Source organism: Aptenodytes patagonicus, chromosome 4, assembly GCF_965638725.1.
Source record: "Aptenodytes patagonicus chromosome 4, bAptPat1.pri.cur, whole genome shotgun sequence".
Lineage (NCBI taxonomy): Eukaryota > Metazoa > Chordata > Aves > Sphenisciformes > Spheniscidae > Aptenodytes > Aptenodytes patagonicus.
In genome coordinates, this window is record NC_134952.1 from 45,556,036 (window position 1) to 45,582,099 (window position 26,064).

The 26,064-nt window shown below is 38.4% G+C and overlaps 2 protein-coding genes across 7 annotated transcripts in view; both read right to left on the reverse strand.

Moving 5' to 3' along the window:
- Window positions 1-375: 375 nt before the first annotated feature.
- Window positions 376-9,278, reverse strand: MSMO1 (methylsterol monooxygenase 1). 2 transcript variants are annotated; one of them, XM_076336565.1, is made up of 7 exons: window positions 9,194-9,278; window positions 8,830-8,910; window positions 7,097-7,406; window positions 5,875-6,023; window positions 4,851-4,977; window positions 2,889-3,043; window positions 376-1,350 (listed from the first exon to the last, which is right to left on the reverse strand). In XM_076336565.1, exons 3-7 carry the CDS (start codon window positions 7,349-7,351, stop codon window positions 1,143-1,145), a joined length of 894 nt encoding a protein of 297 aa, XP_076192680.1. In that variant the 5' UTR covers window positions 7,352-7,406; window positions 8,830-8,910; window positions 9,194-9,278; the 3' UTR covers window positions 376-1,142. The 2 variants fall into 2 exon arrangements, with proteins under 2 accessions (XP_076192680.1, XP_076192681.1); XM_076336566.1 differs by lacking the exon at window positions 8,830-8,910.
- Window positions 9,279-10,506: 1,228 nt separating this feature from the next.
- KLHL2 (kelch like family member 2) overlaps window positions 10,507-26,064 on the reverse strand; it is a 63,821-nt gene continuing 48,263 nt past the window's right edge. For 4 of the 5 annotated variants that reach the window (XM_076336567.1, XM_076336569.1, XM_076336571.1 and 1 more), the window contains 10 exons: window positions 23,490-23,599; window positions 21,951-22,067; window positions 20,771-20,920; window positions 19,765-19,882; window positions 18,925-19,122; window positions 18,053-18,154; window positions 16,978-17,106; window positions 12,583-12,723; window positions 12,279-12,422; window positions 10,507-11,622 (listed from right to left, as the gene is read on the reverse strand). In XM_076336567.1, the coding sequence (XP_076192682.1) occupies window positions 11,594-11,622; window positions 12,279-12,422; window positions 12,583-12,723; window positions 16,978-17,106; window positions 18,053-18,154; window positions 18,925-19,122; window positions 19,765-19,882; window positions 20,771-20,920; window positions 21,951-22,067; window positions 23,490-23,599 (1,238 nt within the window). In that variant the 3' untranslated portion in view covers window positions 10,507-11,593. Of the gene's footprint in view, window positions 11,623-12,278; window positions 12,423-12,582; window positions 16,064-16,323; window positions 16,407-16,977; window positions 17,107-18,052; window positions 18,155-18,924; window positions 19,123-19,764; window positions 19,883-20,770; window positions 20,921-21,950; window positions 22,068-23,489; window positions 23,600-26,064 lie in introns of those variants that run through there. The other variant, XM_076336568.1, reaches the window with a different exon arrangement.

Here is a 26,064-nt window from a genome sequence, read left to right on the forward strand (position 1 = left end):
AGTATTTAGAGTAGATTCAACAATATTAGACTACTGCTTCTATTAGTAGTACAACTCAAGTAGTAGATTTTGAGATTCTAGTTTGTGAAAGCTGTAGCTTAACTTGAGAATGCACTTGGCCCAAAAGTTGTCGCTACACTGAGTAGCTATGTATCCAAGTCCTTCAAAACACATACCAGCAGAATTTACCAGATGATCTCCATTTCTATTTCTTACTGCTGTCTCTGTAAGTAGTTTACAGATGGAACTATTGTAGACGATACTACCAGAAATAATGCTTCTTCACTAAAGAGATGAACAGAGTAAGATGCTATATCCTACATGTTTTTTATCGCAACTTTGTATTAAAAACATACGAAAGGTATAATACACGCATCAAACCAAACCACATTTATTTCATCAGTCACAAGTGCAAATATAGCAACAAGTCAGTTCAGCAAATTACAACACACAGAGAAGAATGTAATGTAAATGCTAAGTACACTGACAGACCAACTTCAAAAGAGCAGCAAAAACCAGTTTCTTCAAATAAAAACTTCTTCCTACCTGTAATCTAAAATAACATAATAAATCTAGATCAGGAATGTCTCTGCTAACTCATGTTTAGCCAGGTATTCTGTTATTAACAGTTCGCATTATCCAGTGTGCAAATAGCCTGTCCAAGCTTCCTAGTAACAGATGTTTTGGTTTTAAGCAACTTTTACCCGATATTTAAATAATGCAGTGCTGATACCAGTTAATATGTTCTGCTATTTGATATTACAAATTTAAGAATATATATTTTAAAAAAATCTAAGTCCAATTTCAGTGTACATATATAATTCTACCTAGATCCAAACTGGGCAACATTAAAGATAAAATTGAATTTTTTTTTTTCCAAAAAAAAAAAAGAAATGGATAGACACAAGTCATCTCATTTTTTTTGCATCGTCTTTAAATCTGTAGTTAAAATATATGCAGTACTTACGTATAAAATAGAAAGCATTCCCATTAGGAAGATACTGCAGTGTAATTAGCCATTTTTCCCTACCACTTAGTAGCCAAGGAACAAGATTTATGCTTAACACCCGATCACTATTTTGCTTTACAGAAAAGCAAAAGTTGACTACCAGTATTAGCATCAGAATTTTTACACTGTAAATTTAGTTAGCCTTCTTCTTTGTTATGAGTTGTTGCTTCTTCTCTTTTTCTTTATAGGCAATGAATTGAGAGTCTGTACCAAAGATTCTGTCCCACCATGTGAAGGTTGAAGCATAATTGCCGATAAAGTTCATGTGATGGAAATCATGAAAACGGGCCCCAGCGTAGAAAGGCACCAAATGAAGAGGGTTCAGCGGAACATCATAGCCACTACAGGGGGGGGGGAAAGGAAAAAAAAAAAAAGCAACTATAGTAAGGATTTTTCCCAGATATAAACCACAAAATATAGACACTAACTTGTTGTTTTTACAAAATAAAAAGATTTTTTTGGTATTATAAGGCCCTGAAGTAATCACTGTAACACTGGCTTAATAGGAAAACAAGATCCTGCCTATCCTAGCCAAGTGCTTCTGTAAACTATCCCACAATGGCTTTGCCACTTGCCGAACTCTTCAGCTCAGTTTCTTAGGCAGCACAAAAAAATTTAAGCAAGTCACCTAAAAAAATCACAGTGGCTGACTTCCTGCTGGCTTAGCAGTTTTAACTGACTTAAGAGTGACGTTAGAAAGGAGGAACAAGAAATAACACTGTCTTTTAGTGACAAGTTATGAACATCAGCTCAGCTCCTCGTCAAACAGCATCTCAAATCAACTACAATTGTAGTACTTCTACTCTTATTTTTAGCTTACTGCAAGTTCTTCAAATGTTTAAAATTCAAAATATAGGATTAAAGTAATATTAAAACCAGAACAGTTTGCTTTAGAGGGATTTCAACTCTTTTGCTTAGTAGTACTGGAAAGCATCTTACCACCACCTAGTGGGGACAGCACAAGGGCATTTGTAATAAACACCTCATGTAGACAACAAACTAAAATGCTAATCATCAAAGGAGATTCATGTTTTGCATCAATTACTTTATGCTATGTCACAACATATACTTCTCAGTCTACAACCAGTATTTAACTAAACCAGCAATGATGTATACGATGAGTTGGTTAGGAGGTCACGTTCCACTAAAACACTTGACACTCAGCTTACAGTAAGACACTATATGATTCATAATATATTTACAGATACAAGGTCAAGTGTAATACTAGCATTTCAAAAATGAACTCTGACTTGCCCCTTCCTCTCGAACACAGAAAAGAAAAGCTCATTCATTTGCAGATGAACCCAGCTAAGCCTACTGGGACTTGTGCTAGCATTTCAGAGCCAAATTTGAAAGAAGTCAGTTATACTACAGAGACAAGAAGTCTTGCCCTTTGTATCTACCATAAATAAATAAATAAAACCAACCTATTTATTTATTTAAAAGACAGTCAGTGGTCATATAGCCTAAAGTTTCTCTTTTCTAGGAAAACTGGCTGACAAAGTATCAAACAGAAAGAACTGTTGGCTAGAATATCATATTTTGTAATTGATTTTTGGTGTTCTAATATGTATAAGGTCACTTGTACACCAAATACCAAGAGCCAGACATCCTACTGAGGCACCTAGCTTCTGACACCCTCCTCAAGATGCTCCAGCTACAGCCTACACTCTTTTAATCGGCAACATCTGCTATTAACACTACCTCAAAACAGCAGACAGTGTAACTGTTCAGATTGTGTCATTCTTTGTAAGATGCATAAAAGCATTTTATTTCAGTGTAAAATAAACAGTAAAGCTCAGTGAAAGAGAAAAGTAAGTTTAAGACAAACTTAGGGAGAAGAGAAAAAGCAATTATTAAAAAGCAATAAGGATTTCACCTGTGTACGTCAATGGTTTCCATCAAGCGACATATCACCCATGCCCACAGAAGAATCACATGGTTACAGAAAACAACAATTCCAATAAAAAAGCCAGTTCCAAGGATCAGTGTTTCCAGAGGATGTGCATATTCTGCTTGCATTCCAAATGGAGACTAGAAAGAGATAACAGGCAGGAAAATAGTCACCATTTTTTATTTTCTATACCCCCAAATCAGAATCACCATTTTGTGGTACTCTCCCCTTCCCATTACCCCACAAGACTACAATAGGACAAATGGAATGACGTTGTGGGTAAAGCAAATGGTCTGACTGAGCAAGGGCCTTAACACAGCTGTCCAGCTCCTTGTTGGGAAAACAGAAAACAGTATTCCAAGGTCATAAGGATTATCATCCCATTAGTGATTCCAAACACTTCACTGCTAGTTGAAAAGTTGAAAACTTTTATTTAGGCTTACCATTACCCAAGGCCAAAGCATTATTTCAGGAATATTAAAAGTGTTTGGGAAGCTCCTATCAGCTTTGCTATACATCCAGCCTTGGAAGCAGAAGAAAGAAGGAAGCCAAAATATTCTGAGTCAGGATTCACTTAGAAATTTATTTTTAAAATAATTAAAAAGCCCCATCTTCGACAATGTTTTAAGATAATATCTGAACAGTAAGAATTTATTATGAGATTGAAATAAAACATTTTCTTTTCATGTTTTTTTTTTTTAAATATATACACATGCACACACAACCTCCAGTCATTCCTACATTTGGTTTACAAAAAAAGAAATTCCACAGAGAGTTTTCACAAGTAGACCACCATAGAAAGATAATAATTTAAAAAAATTTAACCTAATGCTCAAGGTTGTAAGTTTGATTATGAGAGGGGAAAAAAAAAGTCCACTACGGCTTAAGGGCGATTTTAAAATCATCACCTTTTACTGTCAAGGAAAGTTTTTAGTGAAACAGTCATTAGCCTACTAGATCACTTCCGTGTGAACTGCTAACCACTCAAGAATAATGGCCAGAAGCTGCTCCTGCTAGAGACCTGAGGGGCTGCCAAGAGCAAGAGGAAAACAGTGGCTGCTGCTGCAGATGTATGTACATATGCATGCATCAATCAATACCAAGCTTCTCTGTTATCGCAGCCTATATAAACCACCCCTGACCCAGTAGCTTGCAGTTTACCTTAGGCACAGTATGGGTTATACACTGAAACACAGCAGCGGACAACCGCAGTAGCACTGACTTCTGTGATCCAGAGACAGCGCCATGTAATAAACACAGCTATACCAACTGTAAGGTGTAAGCACTGCTGGACCCTACCTGGCTCAGAACAGTGCCACCTCCAGTCAAGCATGGCTCATTACCTTGTGCTCAACATCGGCTCCAACACCGCTCAATGCAGAACCACCCAAAGTATCTCTGTACTGCACTGTGCTCTCGATGCAGTATCACGCAACTGGCTATATTGCCTCAAGAGGCCTATATCCAAAGCTATAATCCTTCCCTGAATCATGTATCCTGCACATACCACGCACACACGCAGGCCATGCAGGAGCCGCCTGTCTGGATCGTGTTCTAGGGATCGGCATGCTCTGGATAACACCACAGGTGGCGGAGAACTGATGAACAATCAAAACCAGAAACCCGCCATTTCCCCCTCCCCTAGCAATCGAGCATATAACACGCTTTCAAAAGCTTGCTTTCTCCTAACTCAACAGATACAATCAAATTTCAAAAGAGCTGAGTGCCACCTTTCGTTCCCATTAAATGAAATAAAATTACAGGAGGTGTTTTCAGAAACAAAATGGATGACTGTTCTTGACAAAGAGCTCAAGAAAAGACATCTATCCCACTGTCAGAGGGATGCAAAATTCTTAAGTCTTTCAAATAAGACCTTTAAATAAGTTGTATGAAACCACACATACTAAAAACTACTAAAAAAAAAAATAATAATCAAGGAATACATACAACAAACTCATGGTGAACCTTATGGATATACTTGTATATTCTCTTGTGATGCAGCAGTCTATGCAGGAAATAGTGCCAGGCATCCTCAATCACTGCACATCCAAAACACTGGGCAACCAGAACATACCTTTAAAAAGGAGAAGAGCTATTAGTTATAGAATATACTAGCAGATGCACAATCTTGAAAGATAAAATAGTTACATGCCAGTAAGGCTGGGAAATGCTTATGTGTATTACTGGTTGAATAACGGTGCATTGACACTACCTTTTTAACATACTAAAAATATTAATTACCAAGCACATTAGTCCTTGTACCTATCAGCTCATCTGTTGATATGCTGAAGTGAATTAGCACACAGTATAGCAAACTGTCATTTCAATATTACAGTCTGTAAAGAACACCCGTAGACTGTATAAGATGTAGATATAAAAACATAGAGCTGCATCAGCTATCTAAACAAGATAGAAAATAAATTTCCAAGAAACATAAGCCTCTGCTGTAAAGAACAGCTATCAGAAAAACAAACAAACAAACAAAACCAAAAAGGCATTTATAACTAATTCAGTTTTGTTTAAAAGTGAACCAATTTAGTGCAAAAAAGGAGAATGTGAAGCAGGTGGTACATTCTCTCCCTTGAGGAACACACTGCTGCTACAATATAAAACAAGGTGGAGGGAAGAAACACTTAGGAGGAATCAAAGAAAGGTTGCATAAAAATAACCTCAGAAAGTCCAATATTTAACCCATGCCATCATGAATCTTGCTTTGCTTCCATAAACTCCCTCCTAATCCCCCCTTCTTCCAAGTATCAGAACAATTTGGGCCATTTAAAAAAAAATAAAAAAATCTAGAAAGCTCTAATTAGCTCTTATAGCAGTTAAGCATCAACAGAAGCAAGATTAACAAACACAGTTTACATCGCCCAAAAATTATTGCGTATTAGAGTTGATGACACTATTCGTTAAACATTCTGCCTCCAACTGTACGTAACTCACCATCAACATACAAGAAAAATCTACCTACCATCTAGGCATCTCTTCCCACTCATAGGGGATGTTAAAATACTCTGTGAAGTAATAGGTGCCACAAATCAGAGGAAGCTGAATGAAAAAGTGATTGAAGAGGAGTGTTTTGAAACACTTCCACTGTTTTTCCCATGTTTCTGGTTTATCCTAAGAAGAAGCAAAAAGAATCAGTTGTGTTACATACTTCTGTTGCACATAACTGAAGTGCTGCAAAAATTACTTTGGAGGCAGTTTCATTTAACCTTGGAAGACAGATAGCAGGTCGTCCCATAACACAAATTAACTCAGGCAACACAAATTACATGGGATTGGATTCAGTTTCATCAAAACCTCTTGTTTTTCTAAGCTAGCTTTCTGTAAAATTTAAAGTAAGCCTCCCTTAACAGAGGTTGTCTTTGCCAGTCGCCCCAAACTATTCTTGTTATTTCAGTGTTTGTAATTGGCAGGAACATTTCACATTCAACAGTTTAACACAAATCTAAGTTTGTATTTCCATAGCTAAAATAATAGAATGTATTTCCATAGCTAAAATAATACAAAGAGGAGCTGAAGATAGAAGCTTGTGAAGAAATAAGTTGTCTTGAAAACATCCAGTTTTTGCAGGGAGACATTTTACCAATTACTGTAATAATTTCAGAAGCTGGTATTATTAATTTCTAATTCGTATTACAAGGAACTAGAGGAAAACAATCATCTTTAGATACTGGATGTGCCTTTGCTACCAATTAGGAGCGTGTAGTCCATCCTAGGCTTCATCCATTGTTAAAATACTTCAAAATCCTTTCAAGAGGGCGTGCATAGAGATACTTTTAAAGAGATACATGGTGTGCTTATCTAATAGCAAGTAATTCTTTCATAATATAAAGATACACCTCTACCACCAGATGCTGTGATTCTACTATACCATCCCCTGCTGATATATAAACTTACACAGAGAAAATTTAACTTTGCTGACACAGAGATTAACATACCCTTTTCTCTCTATACCACCGTGGTGGAAAGGATACCCTCCCTCCAAATTAACTCCTTTCCTTCCCCAAAATCCACTTCTCTTTCTCTCCTCACACACACTGTAATTTTGCTCTGTCACTTCCAGGATGTCCACAGTGATAGAGAAAATGGGGTCATACAAATTGGAAACTAGGATACTGCGGTTATATGCTCTACTTCACATACTCAAAGACAAATCAGGAAGTATGTAGTTCACAACTTTGTCTTACCTGCTGAATTTTATACTTTTGCATGTATGGTATAAACTGAAAGACAAATCCAGGTACACAGAGCAAGAAGTATGAAACTTCATGAACTATAAGTGATCCCCAAGTCGCAATCTGGAACTTTGTGTAGTTATCCAGCATGTAATTCCAGGCATTTTTAAATGGTTGCTGCAAGGGATTGTCAGGCAAGAAAGAGTCTATATATTCCACCGCCAGATAAGCAGAGTTCAAGATATTAATGCTGTCGTTTGTTGCCATTGTTCAAACATAAAGCATCACAATTACAGTTCTTCTACAGTTGTTGATAAGTAACCTGCAAATTTTGAGAAAAGTTGAATAAACAGCAGTTAATCTTCAGAAAAAAAACATGACCTATCTTAGTTGTTACCTAGTTTTGAAGTAAAAACAGGGAAGGGAAGGGAAGGGAAGGGAAGGGAAGGGAAGGGAAGGGAAGGGAAGGGAAGGGAAGGGAAGGGAAGGGAAGGGAAGGGAAGGGAAGGGAAGGGAAGGGAAGGGAAGGGAAGGGAAGGGAAGGGAAGGGAAGGGAAGGGAAGGGAAGGGAAGGGAAGGGAAGGGAATTCTCTTTCTACATAATAGTGTAAAAGAACAAAGCTTAAGATTGGTTTGAGAGGCAATCAGCTCTCAAGCTTTGAGATTAGGTCAAGGGAGCAAAAGAATAAAGAAATACTAATTATTACCCAATTTTATTTCAAGGCTTTTGCAGGATAATTGTATTCCGTACTAAAAGAGCACAGAAAGGTTCAAACCAGATTTAGAAATTACATTAACTGTGTTCTCCTGATTATCCAGCCTCATTCTTCTCATAGCTGTGAGCCCAAATCCATGCAAACTACATCAACACCACCGACTGCCTTTAGACTGCAGCTGGCTTGAGGCCATCCACCTTCCCGTAAGTAAGGGAGTTTTCATCACAGCTCCCAAAAGCATAGAGGCAGTGTTCCCACAGGTGCCCAGAACTTCTGCCATTTCCACAGAGTAGGCTGCTTGTTGGTTTGGGTTGGAAGGGACCTTTAAAGGTCACCTAGTCCAACCCTGCAATGAGCAGGGACATCTTTCACTAGATCAGGTTGCTCAGAGCCCCATCCAACCTGACCTCGAATGTTTCCAGGGATGGGGCATCCACAACTTTTCTGGGCAACCTGTTCCAGTGTCTCACCGCCCTCATCGTAGAAAACATTGTCCTTATGTCCAATCTAAATCCACCCTTTTTTAGTTTAAAACTGTTGCCCCTTGTCTTGTTGCTACAGGCCTTAGCAAAAAGTCTTTTCTGTCTTTCTTATAAGCCTCCTTTAAGTATTGAAAGGCCGCAGTAAGGTGTCCCGGGAGCCTTCTCTTCTCCAGGCTGAACAACCCCAACGCTCTCAGACTCTCTCCATAGGCGATGTGCCCCCTGATCATTTTCATGGCCCTCCTCTGGACCCCCTCTAACAGGTCCATCTTCCACCCTAAGACACGTGCTCAATTCATAGGCCAGAGGATGCTGGTTAGTCCCCAGTTGATACACTCAGACTAGGTCCAACAGAAATAACGCACCAAGCTCGGTATCCAACAACATTAGTTACCATTTTTCTTTCTTAGCAACAGCATCAAGACGCTACCATTTCTTATTACCAGCAAATACGTGACAGCAGATGCCATTTTATTAATGGTAAATACACGACGGCAGATGCCAAGGAAGCTTATAACCCGAGCTCCTGGGTTGTAAGGCTACTTACCCTCCCGAAAAAGCAGCCGGCTAGCCGAGGGACCAGCGGCCAGGCTGCGCCTGGATCAGGCTCGTCCGTCCCGTCCAGCCCCTGCGAGGAAGCGGAGAGACCCTGGCACACACCGCCCACGCGCGGGACGACAACGGCGACGAGGGGAACGCGCAGGGGAGACGCACGGCCGGCGGCACCCGCGCACGGCCGGCCCTCCGCGCCGCGCGGTATGGAGGTGCCACCGGGAGGAGCCGCGCAGCCGGCCGGGCGCCCGCACCCCGGCAACGGCACGGGCACCCTCGGGTCAGGCCGCGACCGACCGACCGACCGCCTTCCCCCGCCCTCGGCCTCCCCCGGCGGCGGGCCCCGCGCGCCCCCTCACCTGGGTGACAGCGGCGGCCCCTCACGCCGCGGCGGAAGCAGCAGCAACGGCGACAGCGCCCGTCGCAGCGACAGCAACCGCCGGGGCCGCCGGCTCTTCAAGTGCGCCCTCCCATTGGCCGCGCAGCCACCCCCGGCGCGGCGCCCATTGGCTGGCTGGCGGCAGCGGCGGAGTCAGGCGTGAGGAGGGCCGGGACGGAGCTGCGGCTCCCGCGGACCGATTGGCTGAAGGGGTGGAGTGAGGATAGTGAGACCTCGGCGCGCGGCCAATGAGGCGGGAGGGAGGCCGGGTGACGTCAAAGACGTGATGAGGAGGAGACCGCTACCTCAGGTGGGCAGAGGCGGGCGGGGTGAGGCGGGAGCGGCCCTTCTCTCGCCCCGCGGCCGTTGCGCGGTGCCGCGCCCCGGGGACCCCCGCCCCGGCACCCTCCGCCTGTCTCCTCCACACGGCCGACCCGGGCGTGACCGGCTGCAGAAGCTGCCGAGAAAATCGCAGGGGCAGGAGGGGAGTCCGAGCGCGGCTGGCGGGGCGGGGGCGGCCGGTAGGAGGGAAACGATCGTTCCCCAGAGGAGCTGCCCGTTACGTCCATCCGCGCTGCTCCTGACGCTCCGTTTAAAGCGGCGTTGGCTCTTCTACAAGAGCAGCACGGCACGGTGGGGCTGCGCTCTGACTCGTTCTCCGCTCTTTTTTGGGGAGGAGCGGCACAAGGTTTGTGCAGGCAACCTCGGCCGTTACAGCGCTGCCTGCGGCGGCAGGGGAGGGGGTGGTGGCCGTGTGCCTACCCACAGGCTTGTAAATAAGGTTGAAATACAAGGGTATGTCACGGTAGCAATAGACCAGGACCCCAATTCATTGAGTTTGGTATCGTGCAGGTAAAATTCTACAAATAATACAAATGTACAATTCAAATGAAGTGTTTCTAGTGAAACCCACTACCCAAACACACAATGCATCATACAATACCAACAGTAAAATGCAATCATGCATTTAATTTCCACCTTTGCCAAAAAAAATTTACGTTATTCTCAACCATCATATTAATTTCACAGCTGAAATAGTTAAGGTAGCAGCTACCTCTAAGTTCCAGTAAAACTAACTGAAAATCAAAGCTTCCAGAAACAAACCTGCAGCAAACCAGCAGTGTTTACATGACCAGTTCCTAAACCTTAATAATGCTTTTCAATTTTCTTGCATTCAGGTCTAGAACACCAGCTTCCCCCCCGGCCCCCGCAAAAAAAAAAACAACCCTCTCTTCACTGATGTCAAGATTATTTGAGTTGAGACTTGTATTGAGAAACAAAGTTTTAAGCGACTTGTTAGCATTAGGAAACAATATACAAACTTTTATTTGAAGAAAATGTCTCAAATATGACAATAACTTTGGTCATGTTAAAAGGAGGCCATCCAAGAACGAATAAAAATGAGCTGCTTTATAAGCATGGCCACATACAGTATATTCAGATATTAGCTAATAGAAGCTAAGGTTACACGCATAAATAGGCCTTAGTACCATGCAAGTTCAACGCAGTTTCATACATTCATTATAAATTTTGAGTTATTTTCATGCCAAATCACCTTTTGGATAAAAAGGTAAGAAAGAAGTAACATCTAAATGTGACCAAAATTGAACAGAAAAAAAAAATCGTAAGTACAGACAACATTTTTATTAAAAAGATCTTGAAATTACACCTGTTCAAGAAGTGTTATACCATCTCTGATCTCTCCTTCAGTGGGAATTAGTAGTGTTAAGCATTGTTACATATCAAAAAATACAACTCTGTTTTACAACATAGTACTGGCATATTCAAAGTATTGTGCCAAATTATAAATAGTAAAATTAGGTTTTGAAGTATTTCAATAGAAAGCAACTTAGGCTCACACAAACATATGCACATATTATAGTTATGTAACAAAAGTTTTATAAAAGGAAACATTTACCCCATGCCAGCTTGAATTACTGAGGTGGGATTCAATACCTACTATGAAGACTGACGGTTCATTTCTTTAAATATATTTATTAGTCTCTGGAAAAAATAAGACAAAAATTTACTTTCACCAGAATACACACCATTCTTCACTGACAATCCGTTTCAGCCATGACTGACATAAGTCAGTCCTTATGAAAGTGGCTTTTTTTTAAGACCTTGCAGTAGAAAAGAAATGGTCCACTAGACTTCAAAAATTCAATCAGCTTCTGCTCAACTGCAGAATAATCCTACGCATTGCTTCTACCTAGAGTAATCTTCATCATCTGTCATCTGTAATTGTAGACAGTCACATCTTCCACTGTGACTCAAGGTGCAGCTACAAGTAGAGAAGTGCTTAGATACTCAGTCACTTCAAATACACTTGTTGAAGACTGCTTCTAGTGCATGATCAAGTTGAAAATCCCTTTACTGATCATAATGGTTTGTCAATAACTGTAACACCTAGAGTGAGGAAAAAAAGGCATAAATCTGTAGGTAGTATTTAAAAAAAAATCAAGAATATGAAAATCAGGTTTTAATATAATACCTTGCAATTAGTATAACATCAGAAAACTGTGCACCAGCATCAGTGTTCATATTTTCCTTAATTTCCCTCTGACAAAGTTGTCTGAATCAGTGCAAAGTTCTGAAAGTTTGACTTGAAAAAAATTTGCCATTACTCAAGTTTAATTTTGTTATCAGTGAAATATATCCTTAACATTCACTTAAATAACTCATTTGAGAAACTGCAATTATTGAAGGAAAAGATTCCTGAAACAACTCTTGTTTTCTAATTATCAAATCCCAAAGAACTTCAGAATTGGACCCCCACAGACTGACACAAATCTCTTGTTAAAAGGACTGATCATACCAGAATCATCTTTCTGACTTGCCACTTATGTGCTAAATCCCTCTTGAGTACACTTTAATACCATTTTTTTCCTTGTAGTGAATAATTGTTTGAAATCATCATTCAAAACATACCATCAGATTCTTCATACCCATTCTGGTATCTTAGGTTTTACCTTAGATAGGACCTTGTTTGGGTGCTTTGTCAAGTTTCTTATCCTAGCTGTTACACTATAAAAAGTCTGTTAAAAAAAAAATATACGCATTACCTGCATAGCTTCTTCCTGTACTCATACAAGATGACACAACTGTCCATTTATCAGTTGTTGGATTATAATATTCCACTGTTGATAAATTACAGGAACCATCATCTCCTCCAACTACATACAAGAGACCATTTACAGCACAAACACCTAAAAAGAGACAGGAAACCAATATGAAAATCCGCAATTGGCTTGTTCACCCCATAAAAGCATGGTTTCTATTCTGCGACATCATGAAAGCAGCAGAAATCCAGGAACGTGCCATTTACACTAAATATTACCACTGTTTTAGAGTAATTGTTGCATATACCTGCATTCCTTCTGCACATGTTCATGTCTGCAACCTGCTTCCATGTACTGGCGACAGGATCAAACACTTCAACACTTTTTCTTACCAAAGGACCATCATGACCACCTACTGCATACAATAAATTGTTTAACACACCAACACCTGTGAACATATGAAAATACTCAAAATTAACCAGAGAATGGTTTGACTGATACAAAGGAGAAACAACAAATACTATGTCCACTAACACAAATCCTTCATCCAGTCAATGTTAGGAACTACTTCGGAAAACACTTGGGTCAGGATGCATTAAAGCAAAAAGACAGTAACTACAGCAAGACACTGATAAAATGTCTTGCATGCCCATCTACCATATTGCAGCATACAAAGACTCGGGCTGTTCTGCAACAGAAGATTTAGAAAATTCTGGACGAAAAATGATGTGCAGGAAAATGAGCATTGTTGAAATTTAGGACTAATTAGAAGTGACAGTAAATGAGACGGCATGCCCAGCCAGCATAACAGAAATCTGACAAGATGATAAAGCGTTAAGTGAATTTTTAGAAAGTAAAAACTGCAGTACGGAGGATAAAAGTTGAATGGATAGACATTATACAATAGGGATGTTTCCACTGAAGTGTTGGAATACCTTGTAAGCCTATCTATGAAATCAAAGTAAACAGAGTGAGCACCTTCCTCCTCCGGGATTTGGAGAACACCAAGGTTCCTTGAACCAAGCTTCAGTTATCAAAATATCCAAAAGAATATTAAAGGGTCTCCTTTACAACAAAAGTTTATCAATCGGTAAGCTTGGAATAAAGGAATAAATAAAGCTAGTCTATGTCTACTGGCTAATCAGGCTGCACATATTGAAAAGATGGTAACAGGGGAAGCAGGCAGGAAAGCCTGTTTATTCCTCACTTTATAATGCACTATTAAACCCAAACATAGTAGATTTAAGAAAGGGGAGGGGGGTTTGCATTAAAACTTGTGAGTGATGGACAATAAAGACAACAAAAAACACTACTATGAAAGTACATTGGGAAACCTAATGTATGTCACATTTAAGATTATGAAACTCAAAGCTGAGATATAGATTTGAAAATATAGTTCTTAAAGGGTTCCATGGAAAAGGCACAGCTTAAAATCTTTATTAAAGGGAAACAGCAAGTATGAGTGCAAAAGATCCATTAAGTCCTTCAGAGAAAAAAAAATGCTGGGGTAAAAAAACCCAAAGAACCAAGACCTTAATAGCCAGCTGAAATATCTTTGAAAACATATCACTAATATTGTATGTAAGAGCCATTCCTATATGGGGAGAGAAACGACTCCTGCTGAAATAACTATATTTTCTTATTAAAAAGACAGGTTTTAATAATTAAAGGAAGAGGGGAAGGAGACATGGAAGAGTTAATCGGCACTGCAAATCTGAAAAATAGCTTCTTAATAGGACACTGCTTTATGAATCATGCTATTTAATGCTTTATCAGTGATATTCACTACTAACTTCTCCCAATATCCTTCCCAGTTAATTTAATTCCTCTTTTATTGCTATTATTTCTAGCTATCATGTCACAGTATAGTGACAGCTTTTCTTTCTCCCACTCTGATCACACTTTATTAGGCAGGATAATACAACACTCATCTTTCATAGCATTAAACATTACAGAGCTAGAAGGAGGGCTAAGATTTTTAGTTTAAATATGTGATGTGATATAAATGCCCCCACCCAGGCATTCTGTATAGTTACTGACCTTCCTATTCAGTGTGTAGAGTTTTCCCTCTGCCACATTGCCATTTTTTCTTTGATAGCTCCTTATTTTTAATAATAATGTCCTCCGTTCCTCTTTGGCACTTCATTTTCCCTTAATCCCACACCCAGTTTCCAAGTCCTACCTTATTTCTTGCTCCTTCCGTCTGCATCCTCTTGTTGCCGTCTTCTGAGTTCTCCTTTCTTTGTTATTTTTCTTTCCTGCCCATTTTTCAGGACCCTGTCTTATATCTCTCATCCCTCCCAAATGGCCTATATCTGGATCTGAAGTTCCTCATCCCAGTATGTTGCTGGAAACAGATCTGTCCCCGTATTGATCAACTGAGAAGCAGTTGGTACTAAAGAAGAGTAACTGAGGGTTAACCTCTGAAGCCGAAGCAGTAGGAACAGAAGAGATGGGCTTAAGTTCCTTGAGATGACCAGAGATCCAAAGGTTTAATACAGGAACAAAACGCTCTTTAGTTAGCACCCATAACACCACCAGGACTGATCGCCAGTTGAAACAGTTCTGGTGGGTTTGGATATTTGGCCACTAGAGCCAAGCTCGATCCGTAGTCAGGATTTTCACAATACCACCCACTCCTCCCACACACACAAATATAATTTTCCATGTATTTAACAGAGTGGCACAGAAGAATGTTGATTATTTTACTCAATTATATGAATCTGAAATAACTGGCTACATTTACTTTTCCTCTGCAATTTATTTTTTTTAATCAGAGGACAAGGTAAAAAGCAGCAGTGTTGAGTAAACAAACACGGTCCTGAACTCTGGGACAAGGGGAGGAAGGAGATGGGCAGAAAGATCCCAGTAGTTAGTGTATCTAAGGCACTAAATTTCAGAGTCGTAGAAGTAATTCAACATTTAAAAAAAATCTGAAAATATGTAGCATATAAATAGGCTACAAGCACAACGATAGTTTGCAAAAACAGAATATTTAAAAAAAATAACGCTGAGATAAAATGGGTGTGCGGGCAGATTGCAAAATGAAGCTTTGTCACAACCCACCAACACTATTTGTCTTTATAATGATACTTGTAATTTGCCCATTTTATATAAATATTTTCCTCAAAATTAGCCAATATTAGACAGGAGTATTTAACACTACCCTTACTGCAACTCTGGCCAGTTTTTAATCCAGAATTTACTTCCAAGATGCACAGACTGAGTAACTAGAATTTTCACAAGACAACTGTTTCCTTGAGATATAGTGTATCATGTTTCCTTCATTAACATCATAGTTTTAGTTTAGAAACACAATCAAAACATTACTTTTAGCAATAACAGACATATCAACTTGCTGATGTTGTAATGGTATAATGGAAGTATCACAAATCTTAATTTTAGTAATGATTTTAATACTTTTATATATTTCTTTTTAAGTAATTTGGACCTAATTTAAACATCTATACAGATTAAGAACTGTTCAGAGTTAATAAATAATGGAAGGCAAGATGAAAAGTTGGGATAACTATTAATCATCTACTGAGCATACTAGAAGTCCATCCAATTTTATTTGTAGCAACATCTCTTCCAATTATGAAGCACATTAATGCAATCACCGGTAGATATTTGAAAGGTGTTGCTAAAAAGCACCACTGAGTACTTGGCAAAAACGTGACTCAAACAACTAAAAAAATAAACATAAAATAATATCATGCAATTTGACTTGAAAAAGTCCATGGGAACGCATCTAGAGAAATAAAACAACTTCTGCGAGTTGAAAAAACCTGAAATACCAAAAGACAAATAGAGGACAGTGAACAGTAAATGAGATTTGAGTCCATAATATAAATAGATAATGAAAATGCTAAACTCAATTTGGAGCTGTGGAAGCATCATTTCATTAAACAAAAGCAGAATATCACAGCGCACTTTTGATGTCTTTAAAGAGAAATACACATACTCAGAATTGCAAGAAGGAAAAAAAATTCCACAAAAAAAATAAAGAAGGGATTTTTTAAGATTATAAAGAAATAAACGGATATACCTTGGCTAAACGATAAGGAAGGATAACATGTAGTAGCCTATACATATCCAAAGGATGTAAACACCAGGTGATGAGAAGAGTTACTGAAGATGAAACAAAGGGTACGTAAGTGGAAGTAATAGGATGAAACCAGTAATACAAACTTAAGAATGAACAAGGACAAAATTTCCTGCAGTGAATCAGAATGCAGAACAAGTCCTCCAAAGAGGTGAAAAATCTAGTCATAGTTCACACGTAAAGTCAACCTGAAAACACTATTAGAAAAATCAGCCCTACGCTGGCAAAGAGACATCTTTGAAGAAATGACATTTTTTCATCCTGGCCATCGAGATTTTGACACTTCAGCATTTAGGTGATATTAAACTGATTGTCACAATCCATGCATATTAGTCTGTATGTTAAAAACATCAGAAGTTATGGGAAGAAGAGGAATATGAAAAGTATGAAAAAGCAAGGAAAGATATTTACTATTAACAGACTGAATCTTACTCTGTAGGACAGTTTTGTATTTATAACCTGCAATATATCAGCCATCTAAGACTAACACATTAGTCCATTAGACTCAGACTTTAGCTTACCTTTTACATTTTTAGATAGATTTTAAAACCACAAATTTGTTTGTTTTGCAAGGGTAGTTGATTCTGGTCCACTCACCTGCTCCACTCCGTCTAGTGCTCATTTCTGCAACGTAGGTCCACTCGTTTGTATTAGCATCATAGCATTCTACTGAACTAAGGCACTGACGTGACGCCCCATCGTAGCCACCAACAGCATACAGTTTACCTGGAAGGGTAACCAACAGAAACCTACAAATTTCTAATGCACACAGACTATATTGGTACACAGGCTGAGGGGAAGTCGTCATTCTCTGAATTAGCTACTAATCAGTAGCTGTCGTCAATCAGTTACTGAGTGTCTATTTTGTAAATAGTTTAAGACAGTACAATATAGTTCTTGTCATTTTTAGGATGTAAAAGGCAGCCAGTATCTAACAAGAACAATGCGAGTCAAAAGATTTTAAATTGCCTAGCTGAAATACAAAGGTACTTTATCCTGTTTTTAATTAGGAATTGTTCAAAAGCAAGCTAATTTGGGTATGTTCAACGATGGAAGCTTGCAAATAGGCTTCCTAGAAATATCAAAAATTCAGATGAAAATTACTTGTACAGTCTGCATTTTCAGATCAGAAACAGCAGTGGCTCCTATGCAGTTAAAACACACACCTAAAACTGTTTTAAGACCCAAGAGCCAGCCCAGGTCTGCATTTTGCAAGCGACATCCAGGCTATTCACCACCAAGCTGACTCGAAAGTCAGCAGTTTTCCTGGCACTGTCCTTGAGATCATCCCCAGCATGCAACCAGCAAAGTCAGCCAGATAACAGAGTTGACAATACTGCAGTCCTACATCACTAAAGACCAATTTATAAGGTCATCGCTTCAGTAATCAGGCTCTCTAGCTTTGCTGACATGCGTAACCTAGAGCATGCGTGCTTAGCGAGCTTTTCCTCAGCTGGCCTCAGGCACAGTAGAAGCTCTGAAAAAAAATTTAAGACAACTATGCTAAAAGCTGGTCAAAACCAAGTGGCATGAACAACACAATCATTCTATTTGAATTACAAGGTTGAGCAAAAACATAAATCTGAAGTATGTTTTCAAAAGTGAGAAAAGGTAGTAGAGTAAATGACTGGATTTCCCCCCCTCTTCTTTCTAATATCATTTGTCAACTTACCTCCAACAACACCTACGCCAACACTACTTCTTCTTGTGTTCATTGGAGCCACATGAAACCACTCATTAGTCTTTAAGTTGTAAACTTCGACTGATGATAAACCTACGAAGACAATACAACATTATTTTCTCTAGAAATCTAGGTGCGACATACTGCCTACCTTCCGGAAAATTCTTCATATCTGAAAATTCAAATTACTTCATTTTAAGGACTGTTAGTTACTGTGCAAAAGGCACAACTGATGTCCTTTAGATAGCCAATTACAGTCAACCCATTCTTGGTGTCTGAAAATGGGCAAATTAATAAAAGCTTTTGCAGAACTGAAAAATTCTTCCCTGGATTTTTTTTTTTCTTTTTAATTAAAAGTCACAATGCTCTCTCCTACATATGCTTCTGTAATAGTTAAGGAAAAGGATCACCTCTGCACAAATGGTTTAATGCATCTGTGAATAGAATGAACAGTGTATGTCCAAAGCCTTCCCACAGGTCAGAGAAAGCCGTTTGTAATCCTATTTACACTACATGAAAACGCAGGGGTATATTTCATATGTTAACAGGACAAAAGAGGCCAGATAATTTTTCTGCTCACATCTTCCATGAGTAAAGGACTCTGACTATAGAAGGAATACTGAAAGGATATACTCAGTTGGTCAAAGATTCACTAGTCATTAAGCCTAAACTTGTAGACGGGAACAAGCAGTCCACTGTTTAGGTAGAAGGGTGTGACCACTAAAGCACATTCCACACCACAAGATGTCAGGCTACCCTCATGCTTGGTTTCATCACAGCTACCAGGAAAGAGACATTCAAAGTTGATATTATTATGTCAAGAGTAGTCAAAGCTAATCAGCAGTGTATAAAGGCAAATATACCTGTACTCCCGTCGAATCCTCCCACAGCATAAAGAAGGCCATTTAATACAGCTGCTCCCAGTGTGCTTCTCCTGTCTTGCATATTAGCAACACTTGTCCACTGGTCCTTCACCGGATCATAGGAATCTACTGTGCGAACTCTCAAAGAACCATTGAAACCACCAACAGCATAAACCATGCCTCCCACGTACACCATTCCTAGAGCAGGGAAACGGGGAGGAAAGATGAGCGTTTTAAGTCTCTTTGTCAATCAATTTTATTCCATACTGCCCTAAGTATGCAGAAACTTGACACAGTTTACAGTACTCACTACACTATCAGGCTTTTGACAGTGTCCTAGAGCCACACTTCGTTCAGATTAAGCACTAGAAATTCTGACGCTTTTTGTTATTAATAGCTCACACTTCTGAATATCATGCTTGCTGAATTTCTCCTTGCTTAGATAGCTGCTTTAAGATCACATTTTCAGATTTTTTAGTATCGGTTGGTCGTGTCTTCACATTCTTCATCTCATTTAATAATAACAGGGTATTTTAATAGTAAAATTACTCGTTATTATAATGCATTAATATTTAAATTTATCATCTGTATCTATGGGAGGTAATCAAGCAGTTTATTCTAGAGATTACAAACCAAAGCACAAATTAAGATCAACTTATCAAACTTGTATTGTTCCAGATTAGCAAGTAATTCAAATTTTAAGGATGATGGCTGAAGTCAAGGCTTAGCCCTTCTCAGATAAATATCTTAAATACTGTTCCAAAGAACACAGGATGCTTTATGCAGACGCCTAAATTCTGAAGCATTACCAACCGCAACAAAAAATTAGGCATCATTTACCCGCTCTACATCTTCTGGAAGGCAATTCAGCCACCTGATGCCAGCGTTCTTCTTTAAAATCATAGCATTCAACACTGCGAATTGCCTTTGGTGCCTGTCCTCCAACTACCATCATCAACTAAAAGGGAGGTAATAATATTTTTTCATTATTTGCATATATGAGAGCGCCTGAAAGATCAAAAAAGTGTTAAAAAAATAAAGCTTTTATACAAGAAATAATTAAAGGATGGTTCTCCTAAATAAGAAATTTGAGTCTTGCAAGTTAAGCAAAATTCATTTTTTTAAAAAACACATGCAATTTGTAAATATTGTGTCCAGAGGAAATATCTGAGGAAGAAAAGCTGGAAGCAATTAGAATCTAAGTAGAGCTCCCATGAATAAGGCAGATCCTGCTGTATCTGCACATCCTACTCTGACCTCAGGTATGAGAATTCAGTGTCGATGATGTTCAATGGAACTATGACCATCCATCACAGAACAGCCTTATCAGGTTCCTTTGAAAGGAACGTGCTAAATCTGCTGAACGGAATCTCCTATTCCATTATTGCAGTTGCCATAATAGTACTATGAGAGAACTTCTTTACTTCATTGGGAAGAATATCTAATGTTTGTTTTGTTTTCTCCTAAAATGAACAAAAGGCAATATTTAGGTAAAAATTGAATAAAATGTCTCAACTCAGAAGCTTCAGTCTTTGTTTTGTTTTGATTGTTTTTAAAAAAACAGGCTTACCTCCCCATAATTGTGTATTTATCAAATGCCAAAGCACTTACCAAAAAATATTTACTGGGGGGGAGGTAGTGGTGGTGGTGCGTGTAGGTGGGGGACTAAAACATCTATAGCATAAGTAGTATGGAGCATAAAGCTAATCACTTGTTACATTTTTGTGATAAATAATTCTGGTACAAAAATTTTTACTGGAATACCCCAAGTGACGGTCATGCTCTCATGAAATCTTTTAAAATGGAGTTTGAAGAAATAAGTACATTGCAAAAATAAGGGTCTTACTTTTGGAAGGCTAGCAGGTGTTCTCAATTTTGTTCGAGTGCTTTTCATCAATGCTCGTTGCTCAGTTGGTAGCAAGTGATACTTCATAGCTTCAATGAGGTAATCTTTACAAGCACTGCTGTTCTTAACCAGTATTTCCTCTTCAACTCTCTGTTTATTAATAGAAGTTTAACAAGGTCTGAGCATGTTAAGGAAGTAAAACACAAATCACAATCTGAAGTGTAATAAAGCCTCTGTTATATCACACAAATGCAGATTTATCTGATTTTTTAGATTGCCATTTAACCACAGTTAGATACAAATTTATGTGATGGCAATGTGTAGTCACTAAAAAGAAAAAAAAAAATCAGGAGATGTTGATTCTCAGTTAGTAAGTGGAAGAAACGGTGTTAGGCAAGGTAAATCACTTTTCTTACAGTCAGGCACATTTCTTGACTTTTCAAATATAGAGAATACAGATCACTAAGGGGGGGTGGTGGGGGGGAGAGTAGTGGAGATTAATTTAACAAACTAGTAAGCCACCCCACAACAATAAAAAAACCACAACAGCAACACACCCAAAAAACCAACCCAACCCACACAAAGTAGAGGAAATTCGTATCACAGAACCAGAATTTCTAAAATAAACACCTACCAACCTACTACTACACCTACTAACCAATGTTAATAGTGAACTCATATTTTCAATCTTAAATATTTGTCCTGACACCAAAATAGTAAAAATGAGATTATAAAATTTTTTAAAAATGTATTATATCTGAACCAGGTAAAGGAATGTTTCCTTTGTCATTAATTCCTACTCAACTTAAACAATAGACACAATTCTGAAGTTGAAAATTCACTTATGAAAACAGATCCGTATCAAAGATCATATTACAAATGAAAGCTAACCTGACCTCAGTGAATTAAATCATTCAAATTACTAGTGTGGTACGACAAGTAGTCAGCCAAACAGATAAATTACTTATATATGTCATCCTCTATGTGGCAATCCCTCATTTGACTCTGTGTGTGTGCGTGTGTATGTGCACATGCATACGTGGTCGTGGCTGGCTGTTTATTTTTACTATCAGTAACACACTACATTACTCTGTTTAAATTTAAAATTATCCATCTGGCATTAGAAAAAAATAAACAGAAACGTTCACGTGCAGAAGAATTAGTATTCCTTTTTGCTTACCTGAACTAAATATTCCCGGGAAAGCAAAGGCAGCCGAACGTGCTCCATCAGGCGTGCCATTAGCTCCTGCCTTACATCTTTGTCATGGTTTACCCACGCTATCACTGCTTCAAATACCTTCCAGGAAACAAACAAATGCAAGTCCCTTGACTTACAAGTTCATAAGTATGAAAATATCAGTGTGCCTCTGAAAATAGTTTTTGCTTGTACTAAAATTCCTAACTTAAGACGACAGCAGTTACAGCTCCCATTATTTCCATATTTATCCACTACAAAATTCTGAAGATGCATTAGCCAGTCTCATTTTATATCACTCCTCTACTGGTGTTTCAAGGATAGCTGCGTTACATTGACAAAATGCACACAGTAATTTCATTGATACTGAAAATCCAATAAAACTAGGTAAACAAACAGCACAGCAGCAGTGCTATTACAATCCTCCTACGTTTCTTCCTTTCTTGGAAAATTGACCTGCCACATCATCATTCAAATGACTTATCATCACTGAGTCTTACTAGAAGCAGCAATCCCAAGCCTAGTTTCTCCTCGATTGCACAGCAGCTCATCATACACTAAAGAATTAAAACCTTAATTATACTCCGCAGAAGCAGCATCACATGTATCAGAACCAAAGTGATGAAACCAGACCTTCAGGGTATTATGGGAACAGCAACATAACTTTGCTAGTTGCAGTTTAAGCAGATGGTTCTTAGATTCAAAGTTTCAAAAATGTTTTAACATGAAACACTACCTAGCCATACAAATTAGTATTCAAACATGCTTTTGAATACAATTTAGTCGCATTTGAACAGAGGTGTTAGTACAACTATATACTCCGCGGAAAAAAGAAAACCAACGTATTTTAAATTGATCACAACTGGATTAAAAAATGAATACATCTACAACCTGAAAACCATTACAGGTTCAAAGAGATGCACTGGGCTCACTGAAGATCACAGAGTTTCAAAAATGGCTTTAAAAGAATGAGATCTAGCTAGAGGTGAGCCCACACGTTTAAACTCGTTTGGTTATACCAAGCTACCTAGCCATCTCCTTTGCAACCCACATTTGTTCAGTTAGGCTAAACAGCCCACATATACATACAGAGTTTTAATACCTTTGTGGGACTGCTGATGTTAAAGTTAGTAGATGGCATATACTTGCTCTTCAAACTACTATTTTTGAGTTATTTACCCCTTGGTAAACCAAACTCCTGTGTATGTGACTCACAGCATGTGTTCTGTTTGTTTTGCTTGAAGATAGAAGTTTAGTTTCCATTTAGTTTAGTTTCCATTTTTTCAAAGAACAGAGAGTTATGTGATTTAATACAGTTTTAGGATTTTTAAGAGTTGAGATTAATTTTCAACATCAGACTGACAGCACTTTTGGGAAAAATCCTGTAAACATGAGCACAATACATGCCCAATTTCACTGAGGAAGCAAAGAACACATCCAAACAAGTGTACAAGAGCAGTAAGAGCAAGCTCTCTCTCTCATCCAAGAGGATAAAAAAAAATACTGAGATACAGATGGTCTTACCTTCTCTTCTGAGGCAATTGTGAGTTTGTCACTGGATATAAGACTGCACACCTGCTCTACACCAAGATTGAGGTATTCTTCACTAAGTACGACATCAGAAAAGTGCTGTTCTGTTTGGAGGAAAAGAAGTACTCTAACATACAGTGCAAAGTGTAACCCACAACGAGCATGAAAGCAGCAGAGGAAAAACAGAACGATTCAATATGCATGCTATTTTGTCATACCTAGAAGCAATACCCTTAACTTAAAACATTTTATATAGGTTAAAGCTTGGTCTCACAAACAGCTTTTATATTTAAAGATTCTTTAAAATAATTGAAATATTAAAAATATATTATACTAGAAGTAGCAATCATAGCAATTTAACATTTTCAGCATTGCTTCACCTCAGTATTTGTCCTTGACAATTACTTAAATCTCATTTTGCTAACTTTTTACACAAAAATACAGCAAAAAAGATTCCAGAAGAAGAATATGCCCTCTATGCTGTTGACAAACATTCTTTAAACCTGCAGTTCAACATGAACAATGGCTGATTCATTAGAACTAACCAGCAGTTTTGCAGTCTAATGTAGGTCAAATCAAACAAGAAGTTTGGATCCTGTTGCATCTCTCGGAGCTTCTCCAAGGTCATAAAAATATTACATATCACAATCTCTACAACATGTAGATGACGTGTAGTTTTTCCTCAGTTTTTTTTTAAATGCCTCAACTTAAAGTAAACAAAATTGACAACATTCAATGTTTTAGTTGTAGAACCAGACATTTTCTTTTAACATAGAGCATGTATCTTTATCAAGTTGTCGTTCAGTTACTCAGTTGTCCGCTCCCTTCCTTAGAATTGCTTTTTAAGCCATTCAGTTGCTTAAAAAGTAGCTCTATCCAGTTAACTCTTATTATTTCCCTCTTCAGCTATTCTTAAAGGAAGTTAGAAGGAACAACTGTTACTGGGAATTTAAGATTTCACTCAAAATTAAAGTAAAAAAAGGTTAAACATATTCAAACTAAAGAACTTTTTAAAGCCTGTTCTATCACACCACTAGTGCTACTAGAGTTGACTCCATGCTTGGCAAACTGTCTTAATCTGTTAAAAAAAAGTCAAAGAATGCTGAACACTTCCAGATCAAGAAGTCTAAATTTTTCAGGTCAACTTTGCAGGGTACAACAGCTTTTTTGCACTGTACTAAAGATTAGAGAGCATAAAAAGATAAATCTAACACGGTATAATTCTTGTCCTTTATCTAGTTCAGCATCCTGTCCCTCGAAACAGGCAGCACAAATTGCTTCAGACAAAAGTCCAAGAATTATATATAAAAGTATGATAATAAAACCTCCTCCCATAAAGGTCTCACTATAACCATGAAAGATTAGAGACTGGTAGCCAGAAGGCTATTTTACCTTAACCACATTTCACTAAACAATGAGTTTAGTGAGATACAGTCCAGCCCCCTTGAATCCTGTTAAATTCTTGACTTTAATACCTTCCTATAGTAATAATCCCGTAGTCCACATCTAAATTTAACACCCAGTTTACCATTAATTAGTTTTCAATTAATATCCCCATGTTCTAATGCTGAGTACGATGATAGGGAAAGCCACAACCTGTCTACTCAAAATCATTCATTATTCTATACTCCTTTTTAGCCTTCATCTCTCTTTGAAGCAGGCAGTCCTCACCTTTGCAGTCCCTCATCCTACCAGCCTTCTCATTCATGCAATCATCACCACTACAAGTCCCTCCAATTCTGCAGCATTCTCTTACGATGGACGCATAGTATTTTCTGCCGGATTTCACTCAATGGGAGAGAAAGAATGAGGAGAAATACTATTGATTTTTATAACACCACCATTACTTTTCCACTCCTTGCAAATCTTTATGTCTGTTTGCTTTTCAGACTACAAATATGCAGTTTCTTGAGCTGAAGTAGAATTTTCTGAGGTACGCTTATTGAAATAAGTATCTGATGAATTTTACTATTTGCATATGGCAAATAGAAATTGAGAAAAAACTATTTATGCAAATTACCTATGATAAACTCGAAATTTCAAGTGACAGTGCCACAAAACAGCATGTCTGTACCGTACTCAGAAGTTAAGAAGCAGGCAGAAAGGGGAAGCAACTCATATCAATCAAATCTGAGGTTCAGAAGCCTTGTTCATCTTCCCTTGAGAAAGCTGATCCAGCAGTGGATCACATCCAACAGGATACACTTCATATACCCAGTTGATTTTATAGACTCATATATGAAAGCCTTCTATTTTTAAAAGGTGATTGAGATTTATGACATGCTCTAAATAGGAAAAGATCCAGTTCCTAACCAAAAGAGTGAAAGTTGAGAATTTTCAAAGTTAATACAATGAATGTGAGGCTGTCTTCTGTCTTCATGCTAGGAAGAGAACGGTAGAAGAAAATCTGACAAAAATAGACAGCACTTGAACAAAAACTAAGACTGTTTTACTGGATGTCAGCCTCTGTGCTTAAAGCATAAAATAAGGCATGGGGCCAAGCAAAGAAAGAAGAGTGGGAAAAGAGATACTGAAACAAACTACTTGGGGTCAATAGCTACAGGCTCAG